General features: G+C 40.2%; 1 protein-coding gene across 8 annotated transcripts in view; it reads right to left on the reverse strand.

The window, feature by feature from the left end:
- AXIN2 (axin 2) overlaps positions 1–17,722 on the reverse strand; it is a 46,881-nt gene that overhangs the window by 28,634 nt on the left and 525 nt on the right. Inside the window, exons 1-3 of one of the 8 annotated variants that reach the window (XM_069076578.1) lie at positions 17,048–17,577; positions 14,557–15,484; positions 6,615–6,755 (exon numbers count right to left, since the gene is read on the reverse strand). In XM_069076578.1, the coding sequence (XP_068932679.1) occupies positions 6,615–6,755; positions 14,557–15,383 (968 nt within the window). In that variant the 5' untranslated portion in view covers positions 15,384–15,484; positions 17,048–17,577. Of the gene's footprint in view, positions 1–6,614; positions 6,756–14,556; positions 15,485–15,691; positions 15,714–15,741; positions 15,881–15,926; positions 15,951–16,431; positions 16,652–17,047; positions 17,578–17,722 lie in introns of those variants that run through there. The other 7 variants (XM_069076585.1, XM_069076579.1, XM_069076583.1 and 4 more) reach the window with 7 other exon arrangements.

Raw genomic sequence — 17,722 nt, forward strand, 5'->3', positions numbered from 1 at the left:
AACATACATTAGGCTTATACCCTATACAGTCAAGTCAGTCAACAAGCATTGACAAAGAATGTTGTAAGATGTTAAAGGAGATAAAGATATTACAAAGGCCCTGTGCTAATTGTACTTTATCATCTAGAAGGGCTACATGACCCAAATATACTTATTTATAATTTTTTTTTTTTGCTTTTTGGAGGGGGGAAGGTAGGGCAATTGGGGTTATATGACTTGTCCAAGGTCACACGGCTAGTTTTTTGTATTAAGTGTCTGAGGCTGAATTTGAACTCAGATTCTCCTGACTCCAGGGCTGGTGTTCTATTCAATGTGCCACCTAGCCAGCCCTATAATTTTTTTCTAAAAATCTAAATAGTCAAGGTATAAAACAAGGTGGCATGGCATATCCAAAGAAGGAGGCCCTTACTTACATAAATGGTGGCATTTGGTCATTAAAGGGTAGGTAGGGACTCAAACAGAAAAGGGAGTGGTATGATATTCAAAACATAGAGAGTATGATGAGCAAAGGTGTCAAAGTAGGAAAAGGACAAGGTATTTTCAGACTGAGAATTAAGTACCCCAGTTGAGCAGGGGCATTTAAATGGGAAATAATATGAGAAAAGGCAAGAAAGATAGGAAAGATACCAGATTATAGAAGACCTTGAATGCCATGCAAAGAAGTCCAACTTTTACACAAAAGGCAATATGGTACCAAGGAAGACCAAATAGGAATGACAGCTCCTGTCCTATGCATTGGATTAGTGGGACAGGAGTATAAAGGATATATTGGTTAGACTGGAGGTAGAAAGACCAAGGAGAAAGAAGTCTATTTTCAATAGCTCAAGTGGACGGTAATGAGGGTAATTAGTACAGCAGCAGAGCACAGAAAAGAGGGCATAGATAGGAGGGATATTTTTAAAGCAGAATCAGTAGGACTTGCTAAGAACTTAGACACAAGAAGAGAAGGATAGAGAAGAGTCAAAGATAACACAAATACAGTCAATGTCTATGACTGATGGGTGGGTGGGTGGTACATATAACACAGAAGCATGTTTGAAGGAAAAGATAAATTTAATTTTGGACCAGTCTGAGGCACCACTGGGATGATGAGGTATAGAGATCTTGTAGGTATTCCCCAGGAGGAGATAGAGGTTTGGTCAGGGCTACAGGTAAAGGCTATTGAAGGCTTGAAGATAAATGAAATGGCAAAGGAAAACACAAAGAAAGAAAAGGGTTGAGAACAAAACCTTTAAGAAGAGACATAGGAGAATATGATACCTCTGAAAGTCAAGGAAGGAGAAATCCAAAAGAAAGGCAGGCTCTGTACAAAATAATTCAGAAGGTTAAGTAGGGTGAGGACTGAAAAAAGGACACTGGATTTAGTGATTAGAAGGTTACTAGTCACCTTAGAGAAGGGTGGTAGGGCTACATACATCACAGAACAGGGAATTAAGGAAAGAATTAGGGATGAGAAAGTCACAGAATTGTGTAAAAACTTTTTCAAGGAATTTATTAATAAAGAGGGAAGGAAGATAGAGGGGTAGATGAATAGTACAGAGAATGGTCAAGGAAAAGCTTTTTCCTCCCTAATCAGCAAACCTGAGTAAGCTTGCAATCAAGAAGAGTTGGTGGATAAAGAGAGATTAAAGATACATTGGAGGGATAAAAAGGAAGACAATGACCGTGGAAGGAATGTTTGTGATCATAAGGAAGGAGAAGAAAATAGGTGATAATTGCAAGTGGGTAAGAAATGGAAAAAAAGAGAAATTAAGTAGTTCCCATCAGATGGCCCCAATCTAAATAATCTGCTGCAAAGATGTGAGTGGGCACAGGATAAGACTGGGAGCTTAAGAGAGAACAAGGTTTGAAACTCTAAAGAAATTAGGTAGGGAGTCAGTAACAACAGAAAAGGATTTGTGAGTAGCAATGAGGGCCCAATTGAGATGAAAGCACCATAAATTTGTATTACGTCTCTATTTCTGGGAACTAATTAATTAATTTCTCCTACTTCCATCCAAAAGCTGAGCATTTGCAAGGTGGAAGTTACCCAATTTTAAGGATTTGCATGTTTGGAATGGTAGATGAACAGGAGGGTTAGTGATTCAGTTACAATGCGGAGGCTTATGGGGTCAAAGTTTAGTATGGGGGAAAGGAAAACTAGAGGGAAAGAGACAGACTGGCAAGAGAAGGGAGAAAATCCACCATCAGGAAGGCCTCTAAGTAGTCTAAATATATACAGAACCCACGGGCTAAAGTTCATTATTTTCACTCACAAGAGAACTGTCAATGATGACTTACTCTTACTTTATAAAAAATTCTTACATATTTATCAAGTTTTGAAACCCATAAAATAGCAAATTGCAGAGGGCCTCGTAGAGGGGAAAGCCGGGATAATACTGACCTGAATTGCTTACTCAATATGTCTGCAAGCTCAATGAGCCAACAGTAAGATGTGCCAGCCAAAAAAAGGCAATTCTGCTTCATCAAAAAAGGTATAGCATCAAAATGAAGGGAATTCAAAAGAGAAGAAAGTACCCATATGTACCAAAAATATTGAAAGCAGCTCTTTATTTGTGGGTCAAAGAACTTGAAACTAAATGGTGGTGCCCATCATTTGCAAAATGACTAAACACATTACGGTACATGAATATAATAGAATTCTATTGTGATATAAGAAATGATGAAAGGGATGGCTTCTGAGAAACCTGAGGAATTTTATATAAACTGGTATAGAATGTAGTAACCAGAAATCAGGAGAACAATTTATACAATAACAATACTATAAAGACAACTTTGAAAGGCATAAACTCAGATCATTGCAAGGACCAATTATGATCCCAAAAGGACTGATGACAAATGATCTGTGACAGCCACATCTTGTTAGAGACAGGATTCAAGATGCAGAATGAGACTACTACTAATAACAATAATAATTTTTACAAATATTATCTCATTTGATCCTCACAGCATCCCTGTGACGTAGGTGCCTTAATTATCCCCATCTTCCGATTGAGGAAACTGAGGCAGAGTCAATGTCTTGCCCAAAGCCACACAGCTAGGAAGTATTTCTGAGGTCAGACTGAATTCGGGTCTTTCTGACTACTAACCACTGCACCAACCAGATGTTACGCATTTTTGGACATGGACAACAAGAGGATTTTGTTTTGTTTTGCTTGACTATACATAGTTGTTACAAAGGTTTTCTTTTTTTCTTTCAAATTGGGGTTGGGATGGGAGAAAATAAATACTTGTTAATTTAAAAATAAAATTTTTTTTAAAGTGGGGGAAATAATCCCACCAGAAAGTGAGATCAAACCACATCTGAAGTATTGTGCATAATTCTAGATACCACCACTTGAGGAACAATATTGACAAGGGACTTGTATGTCTGAAAAAACTTACACCAACTCATTTTTCAGTAGCAAAAAATAAGAAACTAAGGGTGTGTCCACCTACTGGGTAACAGCTGAATATAATATGGCATATTATTTTATGAAATATTGTGCCATAGGAAAATACAAAATGAACATCTTTGAAGGAAAGTGAGAAGACCTTTATGAATTGATGAAGCGTGTAGAGAACAGAACTAGAACAATTTATACAATTAAAACAAAGTTATAGCTTTGAAAGACTTTAGAACTTTTACCAATACAATGATACAAAGTACTGATAAACTGGATTGTTCAGAAGGTAGCAACCAACATGGTTAAGGGCCTCATGGCCATGCCCTCTGTTGAAGCAACTAGGAATTTTTTTTTTTACAATTTTGTTTAAAATTTGAGTTCCAAATTCTAACCCTTCATCTCTCTCCCTCCTCACCCAGACAGTAAGCAATCAGATACAGGTTATACATGTGTAATTATGTAAAACATTTCCACATTAGTCATTGTGTACAAGAAGACTCAAATAAAAGAAAAAAAATGAAAGAAATAGCATGCTTCAGTCTGTATTCAATCAATATCAGTTCTTTCTCTAGAGGCAGATAATATGCTTCATCATTAGTCCTTTGGAATTGCCTTGGTTCATTGCATTTCTGAGAATAGCTAAGTCATTCACAATTCTTCATCATACAATATTGCTGTTACTGCTACCACATTCTCTTGGTTGTTCACTTCACTATGTATCAGTTCATATTGTCTTTCCAGGTTTTTCTGAAATCATCCTGCTTGTTATTTCTTATAGCACAATAATATTCCATTACAATCATATACAACCTCTTGTTTAGTCAGCCATTCCCCAATTGATAGGCATCCCTCTGAATTCCAGTTCTCAGCCACCACAAAAAGAGCAGCTATAAATATTTTCGTACAAATAGGTCCTTCTCCCTGTTTTTGGATGTTGGATCAAAGGGTATATGCACAATTTCACAGCCTTTTGGGCATGGAGGAACTAGGAATTTTGAGCTGGACTAGCTATCCTCTAAAATCTTTTCTAGCTCTAAATCTATGATACTATGCTTAGGCCTGGAAAAGACTGTGAAGGAGTGCGATAAAGACACACAGTCTTTATGACCTATCTTGGGAAAGCAGGATTAGGCTTTCTGCAAGGCCCCCAGAGGACAGTACTAAGAGAAATGGGTACAAGTTAAAGAAAGGTTGATTTGAGCTTGATGTGAGGGAATAAAGCAGTATGGGCTGACTTGGAAGGTAGTAGCGTTCCCCTCTCTTGAAGTCTTCAAGCAAAAGCAGGATGACCACTTGTTGGGTGTGTATTGCAGAGGAAATTCCTGAATTAAATGACTTCTAACATTTGGTGATTCTGTGATAACAGGGAGAAGTGTCTACTAAAAGTAAGTGAGGAGGAGACAGGAAAATTTTAAGAAGCTGAGCCAAAACTCAAAAGCATACCAGGTTGGGTCACTTATTATATGGGTTAACAGACTTACACCACTCAATAAACCCATTTGGCCTCACTCAGTTATAATACAGTACAATACATGATGTTCATAATGATCATTATGAACCATCAAGAAAATGGTAAATTATGTTCAAGAAGACAGCAAAGTATATAATACTTCAGAAACATCTTACTAATATTAATGTATAAGCTTCAGTCATTTGGAAAATCCACATATCTAACACTTCAATCTCCTCCCCAAATTGTGCTGAATGAATAAGTCATTAATTTCAGTCCCAACTTATATAACCAGTTTGATTATCCACCTTTCTTCACCATAATCTGCCTAGAATGACTCTGGGTTGGAAAGAGAAATCCCATTTACCCTCAAAAGGGCAAAGATTTGTCATCAAGCATTCTCAAAGTAATAAGCCCCTCCCCCCATGCTTTGAAGACAAGCTGATATCAGCTATGTTTGATAACTGTTATTACTTTACAATCTTTCTCTATTAATATTAATGTTAACGATGCTCCTCTCCCCCATTACATCACAACTTTTGCCTACCCCAAAGGTCTATGAGGCTTTTATCAACACCAAAGAGAAAACATAAAGCCAATGGTAGAGCCACTGTTGAATTAAAAGGGAACCTTGAATATCAACATGCTCCAAATACCTTCTTATTACAGAAAAGGGAAACTTGGGCTCAGAAGTAATGACTCACTTCACATTATGCAGTCAGGTAGTGAGTGAGATGAACTCTGAGGTGTGAAATGAATGTGGTTCATCAGATAAGTTAGAGTATGGAATGCACAAATTTATCCCTATGGAGCAGTCATTGCTCAAAACAGTTTTCAAAATTACTTCTGGAGACTGACTGAGACATGCAAGAAAAATCTCCCTGGATGATGGCTATGCATCATTTGGAATCCAAAATGGTATTAACCAGTTCTATTATCCATTTTAGACAGCTATTTGTCAGTGGTTGGAGTCATAGGAGAACTCATCTTCCTGAGTTCAAATCTGGCCTCAGACATTTACTAGCTGTGTGACCCTGGGCAAGTCACTTAACCCTGCTTGCCTCAGTTTCTTCCTCTGTAAAATGAACTAGATAAGGATATGGCAAAGCACTCTAATATCTTTGCCAAGAAAATTACAAATGGGGTCATGAAGAGTGAGACAACTAAAAACAATAACATCCATTTTATTACCCAGAATTGATTGAGGAATAATTTTTGGCTGTTTCCAAAAATTAAACCCACCCTCAAAGGAAGATTTGTTACCACTGGGTGTGTTTAAAAGAATGGGCCACCAGCTGGATGTCTGAGTACAGATATTTCTTTTAAAAAGTGTATTTTACAGATATACCTTGTAGTACCCCAGGCTGAACAAAAACCCAGTCCTATGCTCTTTTGACCACATTGAACAAGAGAGGACCTAAATCTGAATCCTACTAACACCATTCACTTTCCTGCTGTTGAGAATGAAAAGGATAAGGTGGGAGCCCTAGCTTTCAAGACAGTTTATGCAAAGTCTATGGAATATGACGCCATCAGCATCCTTCTAGGCAGAGGACTCCATAATCAAACTTCAGTTTCTCACTGCTGGGACACTACCCTGATCATTGTCATCTCTACTCAAAGCACTGAATGTAGAAGTACTTTGACTTTCACTCCAAAACAAAATAAACCACCCCAAGATGGGAACTTCGAAACAAAATTTAGATAAGCTGTTGTGTCTTCAGCAGGCATCCCATCCTCAACCCCACCCAGCAGCATGAGGGCAATGACATACTTACACACTACTGTCTGTCATAGACATGGAATCATCAGTCAGCGCATCACTTGAGATTTCACTGTCATTGGCGCTAGCTGCTGGAGCAAAGACATGGCCCGAGCTTACGTGGTATGGATTAATTGGATCATTCCTCTTGAAGGATCTAAAAAGAAGTCCAATAGGAGTCCAGTCAGTAACCTACCCTAGGAACCAAAGATAAGTCAGTGACCAAGGACATACCAATCCACTATAACCACTCTAGCCCCTCTATGCAGGATTGCCTGCATTCTCATTCCCATTAAGTAATTAATCTTATTAAAAATAAGACACACTACAAAAGTCCCTGAAATGCCTGATCTGAAGCAGCTGAATCACTCCCAGACTGTTTGGGACAACGGGCTAGCCCCCTTCACCCTTCTCTGCCTCATTTCCTACTGCTTGCATAGTTGGTCTAGGTAAGGCTGATCAATGAGTAGTTTCCCTAGAATGTTAGAAAGAAAACTTTAAATTAATATTTAAAGAGAGAAATAGCTTTTTTCCTAGTAGTGAAGGGAGGTGAATTACCTGAGAGGGAGACTGAGGAAAAAGGTTAACGATCACTGAATCATCCTTATGCATTTGGCAGAAACTGACTTCTCCCAAGACTACAATGGCATAGGGTAGGGGTTCAGTGCTGAGGGGAGGGTCTTCAAACAGTCTAGATTACATGTTTTATCCTCACCCCTGCTTGGAGGGTAAAGTCTAGCAATCTGGAGAATCTGATTTCAACATTGAGAATTGGTATGAGTTAGCTAGGAAGGCAATCCCTGAAAAATTATAATGGTGTGTCTTGAACTCTCTTCCACTCTCTTTATCACACACACACACACACACACACACACACACACACACACACACTTATACATACTAACCACCATCCTTCTGTCAAGAATGGTTAGAGCCAGCTGGATTAAAATGAGCAGCACAGCTGTTTAAATGGAAAGGAGTCCTTGGCCCTTCTTACATCTCTAGGCCTTTTGTTTCATTGGCCATTGGCTGGCTCCCCACTTTCAACCTCTTGAGCTCAGTCTTTATAGAGTTCCCTCGCATAACAAGTGTGCTCTCCTCCCCTGCTGGGCTGCATTCCTCTGGAGTGACCAGTAAAGGGCTTAAGGAGGTAGAGATGGACCTCTTTCAGCAGGACAGTGCTAATACTGACAACAGGACTAAAGTTATTTCCCCCATTAAAGCCTGACCTTTGAGGAGGAGAGTGTGAGGGAAGAGGAGAGACTGCTTACAAAGAATAAAGGAGATATTTAAGCTCAGCTAGACCTATCATGCTTTCCTAAGAGAACAAAGGATATAAATATAGACAGAAATGAAAAAGTGGAAGACTTAATTACAGGCCCAAAAAAGATCTCAAATAAGTCTGCAAGCATCTTAAAGAGAACATGGTCCTTGGATGAAAACCAGTATTATTACTCAGTAAAGAACATACCAGCTCAGACAGCAATTACTATAGTCTATGTCAGAGGTTCTTAACCTGGAATCCATGAATTTTTCTAAAAAATATTTTCATAACAAATTCAATACATTTGGTTTCCTTTGTAATTCTATGTATTTTATTTTATGCATTTAAAAAAATATCATTCTAAGGAGTTCAAAGTCTTTGATAGACTGCCAAAGAGGTCCATAACACAAAAAGCTTAAGAACTGTTTGTAGTTTCTGGCTGGAAAACAGGGCAACTGGGAGATACGATCAAGTCAATCAAGTCAATAATTTGAGTATCTCTGTGCATGGTGCTACTATGTAGGGTGCTACAGGGCATACAAAAATGATGAAGACATGAGGTTAGAGGCATCCTTGCCTTCAAGAATCTTCTGATATAGTTGGAGAGTTGAGCAGTCCTTATGTACCAAATCTAAATCTATTATCTGAGTCCAGTCTCATTTGATGGATTTGTAAACTTATGGGTTTAAGTGACTTGCTCAAGGTCATGTGGCTGACAAGAGAGCAGAAGCTAAATCTAAGGTTGGTTCCCAATTCCCAGAAGACCCCAAATTTAGCTTTCCATAATCTTCTTATGCATCCATCAACTAAAATTAAAAACGAGATTTTGTAATCTTTAAGTGAGTGCACAACTGCCTGAAGGGATACAATGAAAATATAAACATAAGCAGATGTATTGTAAACATACAGAAATTATAAAAGCCAGCCTCTCTCCCCTTCACACACACAAAAAGAACTATATCCTACATTTCTAGGCTCCTCTAACAACTGCTTGCAGTAATATAATGCTTGCTTGAAGGTCCACAAAACACTTTGTTCATAGCAACCTAGTGGGGTGGACATTATGAGTCTTATCCTCATTTCACAGACAAGGATAAGAGAGGGTCAGATGTTAGATGTGACTTATGCAGGGTCAAGCAACTAGTAAGTAGTTTGTAGAGTAGTAGTTTGTATCTGTCTCTACCTTGACTCCAGGTCCTGGATTGTTTTCCACTATACTACTACCTTACTAGTATCAAAGAACACAGAGAATTGGGGAAACGGGGTTAGTACAAAACGCTGGAAATTATTACAGACTTAGATAATAAGATCCAGTAGGCAAGGCTGAAGAAACTGTAATGATTCAGCCTGGAAAAAAAGATGGTAGAGGGATGATTTGGACAAACCTTCTAAGGAGCCCTCAAAGAGGACTGAAGATAGCAATGACCCATCATTCATTATCATCTTCACAGAGGGCAGAACAAGAGAGAAGTGTAAATGGATAGGGGCAGGGGAAAAGAGCAACAATGGGTTAGAATTGTACAAAAAAGCTAGGGCAGATAAACAGACTACCTAGAGGTTTAAGGGGAGAGAGAGGGATGGGGAAAACCGTTATCATTTTCCTTACAATTCGTTTAAAATAGATTAAATTCTCTAAGATGGTTTTATAGCCTTTCCCGGAAGCAGGGGGATGGGTTAAATTCTTAAAAATCCATCCTGACCAGAAGTGTTGATTTTTAAGTCTTTAAATCAAAATCAAACTGACATTAGACTAACAATAATAAGGGTGTTGGGACTTGGATTCAGGAAGATTTGGGTTCAATTACACCCCCAAATGTTTACTACTTGCCCTGAGCAAGTCAAACTAGTTTAGTTTCAGTCTCTTCACCTGCAACATGGATAAAAAAATATCTTCAGCATTTACTTTCACAGGGTTGTCTCAAACGAGATCATGTAGGCATGTGCTTAGTAAACCTTAAAAGTACTAGATACATCAACTGTTGCTAGTCTCAGCAGTGACGAGAGGCTAGGAAGCCTCTTCATTCCTCTTGCCTCCATTTCCACAGGTGTCCCACATAATCCCGTGATCTCTTTTTCCATTTTTAAGTACTTTTGATGAAAATTTAGTGACTTTCTATCCTGTTCCTATGGGAATAGTACTGTAAATATTAGAGTCCAAATCCTTTAGCCCTTACTCTGAAAGCACACTGAGTCCTGTCCTTTATTAAAAAGTCTCAAGATGAACTGAACAGGTACCTAGAGAGCCAAGTCTGCCATTTGTGGTCCCTAAGTTCCTTCTTATAACCCCCATACTTTGTTATTGTTCTCTTATTAATACATCAGCAATTAGTCATTTTTGATTGGTTACCTTCCAACCAAATGGTAGAAACTACATTTAATCAATCTTCCCCAAGAAACTCCTCTTTGCTATGCTGCCAACACTGCTTCCCCCTTACTGTACAAAATCATTTGACTAAAATCACATGTTCACTCATCCACGTTTGAAACCACTCAAAAGTTTTGCACTGAGAACTGACACATGCACTTATTAAAATAAACCCCCTTCTCCTTTCACTTCCAAAATACTAGACTACTGTTTGAGCAGGAATTAAAAATGGGAGTATATTGCTCCTAACTCAGTTAAATGGAATAAAAAAGTATTGGAATTTTTCTATAATCATAACAAGATGGTGGGGGGGGAAGAAAAGTGAGCTCAGTTTTTAAGAACGCAGAACTTTGCAGAAATCTCCACATACTTTAAGAAAACTGATTAGGGCTGTTTTCTTGTAATTACTTTAAGAAAAAAAAAACTTGACCATGCTACAGTAATTGTACCCAGATGGCTTGATTGTTTCTATCCATTGCTGTTTTGCCTCAAGTTGCCTGCAAGGATTTTAAATTCCTATGGAAAATGGTAGCCCATGATGCAAATTTCATACTGCATTCTCAACTCACTTAATATGCAAAGTGGTTTCAGCTGTCAGGTGGCAGTTGCTCTGGAGATTCAAGGTCTGACTGCTTTTTTTTCAGACTACTCTTATCTCTTATCTTGACAACATGACACACAGCATGTTGCTTTCCATACACTGGGCATGGCAAAGGCCCCCTTACAAAGACAGTACAATAGAGCTGGCCTTTCTGGATCCCCTATCACAACCAATGCAATTTAAAGTATTTGTTTATAAGTCTTTGCCTGTCAGTTTAGGGCTCTCAAGTAGTCACTCTGACAATTGAACAAGACTGCTGCATAAAAACAGACACACTCCCTCTTTTCCTGAGGCCACACTAACTTGCATTCAATATATTCTTGGATTCACACATCAGGGGACAATTAAGGTTATTGAGAAATACACAAACAAGTATATTTTAGAGATTACCAGGCATTCAGAGGACCTCTTCTCTAACTTAATCATGGAATGCTGGTCCTAGCATAGATTTACTGTGGCATCTGGGATAATAGAAGCCAAACTTGGTTCCAATAGCTTCACACAAGTCAGGCCTCATCAAGTGAGTTCTTTCAAAGGACAGGAAGCACTTTGAGCCAGTAGAAGGCCATCTGCTTGGCCCAACTTATTTCAAAGGAAGGCCAAGCTCACTGATGTTAGAACAGAGGATTTAATGGGAGGCAGATGAGTCTACCTTGGAGAGGAATATACAAACATTGCCAAAGCAGCACTCTAAAGAAGGAATACAATGGAGTGCTCTTTGGAAGAGAGAAAAATCTGTACCCAAAACTAAACTCTCTCTAGATGCTCTTTCCCAAAATAAATGTCCTAAGTCCCTAATTCCATATAACTTCCATTAGTACATATGGTAGTATAGCAGGTCATTTGTTTTGTTTTAAAGAACAGTCCTACTAAAAGCCATTGTAACTTACAGTATTTACTACATATATTCCTCAGAAAGACAGTGTACCTAACTATATTCATAGCTAGTTTTTTTTTTCTCAAGAGGACCATTTTTTTTCATCTAACCATTATTAAAGTGAATAGAACCAGAAAGTTTATAAACAATTTAAAATGTCCCAAGTTCAAATCCCATCTCAGACATTTACAAGATTTAGCCTCTCAGTCTCAGTTTCTCATTAATCAACAAGTATTTATACTCTTGTTAAAAATAGATATTACCTGTAGCACTTAACCTACAGGATTGTGAGGGTCAAAAGAGATAATTTAGGTAAAGCATTTTTTAATAACCTTAAACACCAAGATAAATGTTAATGATAATTTTTTCTAAGTATGACAGTGCATAGGGAAACAGCTAGAAGGGATACAGTCAAGTATGAAGTTGGACTATATTGTTTATGAACATCTGACTAGGGCTTTGGGACAGTTTTTACATTTTATAAACATGGGAGTGGGGTGGGGAGAGAACTGTCCAGAACTCTACTATAATCCAAAGATTTACCTAAGTCAAAATAAAGGGAAATTCTACATGTGTTTGTCACCCAACATCCCACGTATAACACGTTAAGATAATTTAATGTTTCAGATGGGCAGTGTATGTAGGGTTGGCCTGGGAGTTAAATCCTGCCTGACACACATTGTACAAGTCACTTAACTTTAATGTGTCTCAGGAACCTCACTTAAACTCTGCACTGATGGTATTCATCTATAAAGAGAAAGAACATCAACAAAACAAAAACAACCCTCAGACAAGAAAGAACAATTCAAGTATGGGCCAATCTCTGACAATGACAAGAATTTGAAGGGTGAAAAAAAGTAGCCTAATGTAGCTTCAGGATATATAAAATACCTCATTTCTCCACCTGCCACTCCCCAAGAAGGGGAGGGTTGTAGTCATTTGTAAATGAAGACAAGAAAAATCAATGGAGTCATGGAAAAACTTGATAAGAGAATGCATTAAGTCCCATGCCCCATAACCCAGACAGAAGACAGACCTAGATGCATCATAAACACCAGGATCTTCCTGTTCCCACTCAACACTTCACAGCATTAATTCCAAGTAAACCTGGTAATAACCCAACTGGAACAAGCCATATTGTATCTCCACAATGGGCTATGCTCTACCTGGCCACAACCTGCCTTCAATGAGCTTAAATAAATACTAAGACTTCATAGGTATACTAGTATTCTCCAATCATTCTCAAAAGGGCTTGACAAGACCACCTGGGGATTAACACACAAAGGTGTAACACCAAAAACAAACAAACCGGTAAAGGCCTCTCTAAGGTAAGTGAACTGGGAGGCAGGGGCAGAAAATGAAGACCTTAAAAGTGACAGTACAAGACTACCTAATTGAAAAGGATGACAGATTTAACCAGCATGTGGGAAGTAACCTAAAAGTCTTAAATCACCTGGGCAAAGACAACCATCCAGAAAAATATTCTTCAAGACCTGAAGCAAGGAAAACAAGATCCCTTACTTTCCATTTTTGATATACACCACCTCTGGAGAAGGCGCTGTCCCCTGTCCCAAGTCTACCTAGGTAATAGACAACTAGCCCTCAAGGTAATTGCCTAGTGTTTGTAGGAACAACAACTAAGACATTGCTCCACTCTCTACCCTCTTCATCCTTTCATCCATCATTTGGTTAACCTGTTTATTAGTTCCTGAAGGCCCAAATACACCCCACTAAAAATACAATGGTTAAAATTAAATACCTAGAAAGGAAATAGTAGCCAAGAACACAGACCCAGCAGGTCAAAAATTCCACAATTTTGTTGACTACATAAGGGACGACTAAATAAATTAACTCTCTTCTTTTCCTTTTTGAGTCTGGAGATAATACTTTAAAATTACAAGGTTAACTCACGAAAGCCACTTGGAAGATAAAGAGAAAGAGGACAGAAAAAAAAAAAAAACATAGGTGAACATGTCATTTGAACAGGTAGGATGGAAGTTGTTCCAAAGATAAAAAAGTATCTTAAAAGACTTGGCCATTTTCTAAACAACCATTTAGCTTTAGAATTAACAGAGTACTCCAGAGGCACCTACACTTCAGCTGAGATCTTCATGAACTAAACCATAATCTTTAAATTCACACACAAAGAAAAACTTGAGCTAATATACCATCAGAAAACAAAAGCAAAAGCCATTGGAAAATATAAGAAGGCTCTCTATACTCAGAATCTTATTTTGAGGCAATATCTAATTTAATATAAATGAGCCACAGTCTCAGCTATTTATTATCATTAAGTCAGTCCATTAGCTCTAAACCAAACATGAAAGTCCAAATTATATGGCTTAACCAAAGTAATGTAAGTGCACATGTTATTTCTTGCTATGCCACTAGCTGCTTCCCTTTTTGCATAATTAAACTCCATACAGATGGACAGCAGAATGACCTCTTCCACAAATAGTGGCTTAGTGGATTTGGTGATTCAGAGGCCTTTTAAAAATGCTTTACTCTCACTCAACTCTAAACTCCAGCAGTGAAAGAACTAATCCACATTAATGAGTGCTCCTCAAGAGTTTTTGAAGCTGGTAGGTTTCATGCTTCTAACTTCATCACCTTCTTTTAATCAAAGAAGAACAAGATCAGACAGCTGATTGCTAACAGGCTGCTGAATCAACAAATCCTGAGACAGTGTTTTCTCATGGTATGAGGGGCTCTTTCCTAGTCCTTTCTACAGGTGCTGGTGACAAGTTATGTAAGACCCAGAATATGTATCCTACTTCAGAAAGGGTTTCAAGTCTACTTCTTTTAAAAATAAAAAAAATTCACAGGGCCACTCCTCCCAAAAAGTTCTTACCTGTATCCATTTTCAAGAGCTTCTGTGGACCTCATGTTTGCTGTAGCCCTTAGAGTTTTGCTGGACAGGCCAACCACTGTAGGCAAAACCTTGCCCTTAAAGTCTTCACAACTCCACTCCTCTTCTTCATTCAAGGTGGGGAGATACCCACAGACCACCTTTAAACTCCCAAACCCACTATTGTTAATATAAGCTGGGTTTTCTCCACCGATCCTTACATATTCGAGGTATATATCCGAAGTCAAAAACATCTGGTAGGCATTTTCCTCCATCACTGTCTGAATCTCAGTCTGAGCTTGATCAAACATGATAGAATCTATCTGCTGTTTCTTAATGCTATCTCTTATGTAGGTCTTGGTAGCTGGTTTGAGCTGCTTGGAAACAATACAGTTATTTTCGATGTACCTTTTGAAAATTGCTTTGGCTACTCTTAAAGTTTTGGTATCCTTAAGGTTCATCTGCCTGAATCCATTGCAGGCAAACCAAAAATCTAAGGTATCCACACACTGCTCCCTCTCCAGGAAAGTTCGAAAAAGATAAGCCCCATCCTGATCACCCAACAAGGAGTGTAAAGACTTGGTCCACCTGGCCAGAGGGGAGTCTGGGGATGCCCTGCCTTCAGGCTCCCCCAAGCCATCTTCATTCCTCCTAGTGTTGGACGAGATAGGCATAGCTTTGATGACTGGCCTCTTGCCCTGACCGAGATGGACAGACTGCTGCCATGGTGGTGTCTCTCCTTCTTCTCCAGGCACTGGGGGTCGAGGGGCGTCCTCTCTGAAGCTACTGCTGGGGTCTGAGATATGAGTCACCAACACAGCACTACTCATGGCGATGGAGTGTTTCACAGTTTCTTCTCTTCCAGTTCTCAGCAATCAGCGCGCTCTCTCTTTCTCATTCAAGTCAGCAAAAGCTCCTCTGAACCTTCTCTCTGCAAGGGGAAAATGGGGGGGAGGGAGGGATGGTGGAAGAGAGAGAAAAGGGTATTGATCTAATCAAAACCAGATCCACCCAACATCAAAGCGAAAAAGTAAACAGGCTTTTCAACTCCTCACATTCAAATCAGGCAACCCAACTATCTCCAATGTGCTAATCAAAAGTATTAGATACACAGTTTCAAAAGAGAAACCTGAACTACCTGCACTTTATCAGTTAGGAGGTTTAAAAAAAAAGGGTTGAAGAAATAACCTTCAATAAACCCACTCCATCCAGCGAACCCCATATAGCAAAGAGTCGGGTCTCCAAAGGAGCCTTCACCACCACTTGCTTCCTGCCTCCTCCTCTTCCTCCCCATACCCAGTCCTGTAACATCCGAGAGATCCAAAGTTAAAGTCGAAGGTCCCTGGCAGGTGAAACCAATTTCATTCAATTACCCCAACTTGGCTTTGGGTACAGAGAACTAGAAACGTTCTCTTCCTCTGGCATATGGTTCCCATTCCTCACCACCACACCCCCTTTCCTTTCCTCTACACTCTTCTCTCACTCCTTAAAAATTCAGATTATGATCTCCAGAAAAGAGCACTCCCAGTCCAGTGCTGAAGCTGCTGTGCACGAAACATACATTGTGGATGCTGCCGGCGGACAGTCCCCCACCCCCTAGCCACTCCAAACCAAAAAGATTCAATATTCTAGCTGCTTCCAGACCTTGATTTTAAATTGTCCACCTCCACTCTCCACCCCGTCCTCAGAAACCTAAAGGATACTATAAGCCCTTAAAGGGACAGTTACCTGCAGCGCCCTCCGCTCCAGCCCACTTCCCCCTACCCCACCTCAGCACACACCAGAGAGCAGATCAACTCACTATCTCCCCATCCCCAAACTTTTTCCGGAGCCAAAGCGGCTCTGTTCCCTTCCCACCTTCCCACCTCAAACACACACCTTTTCCTCTCAAAACAGAAGAATGAAGAATTCAGAAGCAAAGAAGGGGAGGGGGAATGGAGACATTCTCTTTAGCCTTGCAGGAAGAATCAAAAGCTGTACATCAACCCAGTTTGGCTCCCCCGCCAAAAAAATAAAATAAAGAAAATCCTCCAACAGACCGACCAAGTACACATGAGAGCCTCCAAGGGGAGGACGCTAAGACGCCGGGGCTGGAGCCCAAATGGAAGGGGGGGAGTGGAGCTGGGGGTGGAGTCTGGGATGTCTGAGCCCCTCAGCCATCCGAAAGAGAGGTTTGCCGGGCTGGGATCCAAAGCGGGGCGGGGGGGGGGGTCGGGGGGGGTCCAGTAGGTAGGAACCCAACTGCCTCAGTCATACATTGGGGAGGTATGCGGTCTTGAGAACCAAAGAGTAATTGGGGGCGGGGGGGTTCCCGGGATGTTGGAGTCCCGCGACCTGAGCCATCAGATCTGGAGATCTGCGGTCCCAGGAACTACAGGAGGGTTGGAGGGAGAGAAGAAAAAGGCGAAAGAAGCAGGGGCCAGGGAAAGCAGCTGGCAGGAGGGCAGTGGAAAAGAAAATGAGGTTAAATCCAAGTGTTGGCTAGCAGATCTACCTGAAAGGCGAAGGCATAGCGACGCCGGGTTCTCATCTCCTCCAAGAAGAAAGATTTCCCCAGGTGGAGTCCTCCTACTCAAAAAAAAAAAAAAAAAAAAGGCAACCAGACCCCTTCCCCTCGGAACCAAAGACACAAGGAGGAGGATGAGGAGAAGAAGCAGCAGTCTTTACAATCCACCCGGCGCCAGGCTACCGGGGCCGCGAAGAGAAGAGGAATCTTCAAAAGGACCAAACCTTAAACACCACCCCACACACATTAAATTAAAGGAAAAAAATAATAAAACTCCAGAAATGGCGACGGGGCTGGTAGTCTCTCTCTTTCTTTTTTTTCCCTTTGCAAAAGCAAAACAAAACCAGAGGGAAAAAAAAAAGGCTAGAGATAGGCGGAAAAGGAGAGTGAGGGGAAAAAACCTCCTTAAACTCCTAAGCCACTTGCTTCCTTCTCGTCCTAAGCAACTACTGACCCCCTAACTAAGCTCTCGGGGCCCCTTAGGACTTCACTGGGAGTAGGGGGAGGATGGAGGAGGGGAAAGGGGTGGGGGTAAGAGAGGGGTGGAGGGGTACGAGAACATCCATCCTTTCATCTCACCTACCAAACACACACACAGACGCGGGGGAGGGGAGGTTGGGGGGTGGAGCGCGCACACATAAATAATAATGATAATAATCAGAC

The sequence above is a fragment of the Petaurus breviceps genome, unplaced genomic scaffold, assembly GCF_028583685.1.
Source record: "Petaurus breviceps papuanus isolate PSGF00001 unplaced genomic scaffold, PetGlider_PUasm1.0 90925, whole genome shotgun sequence".
NCBI lineage: Eukaryota > Metazoa > Chordata > Mammalia > Diprotodontia > Petauridae > Petaurus > Petaurus breviceps.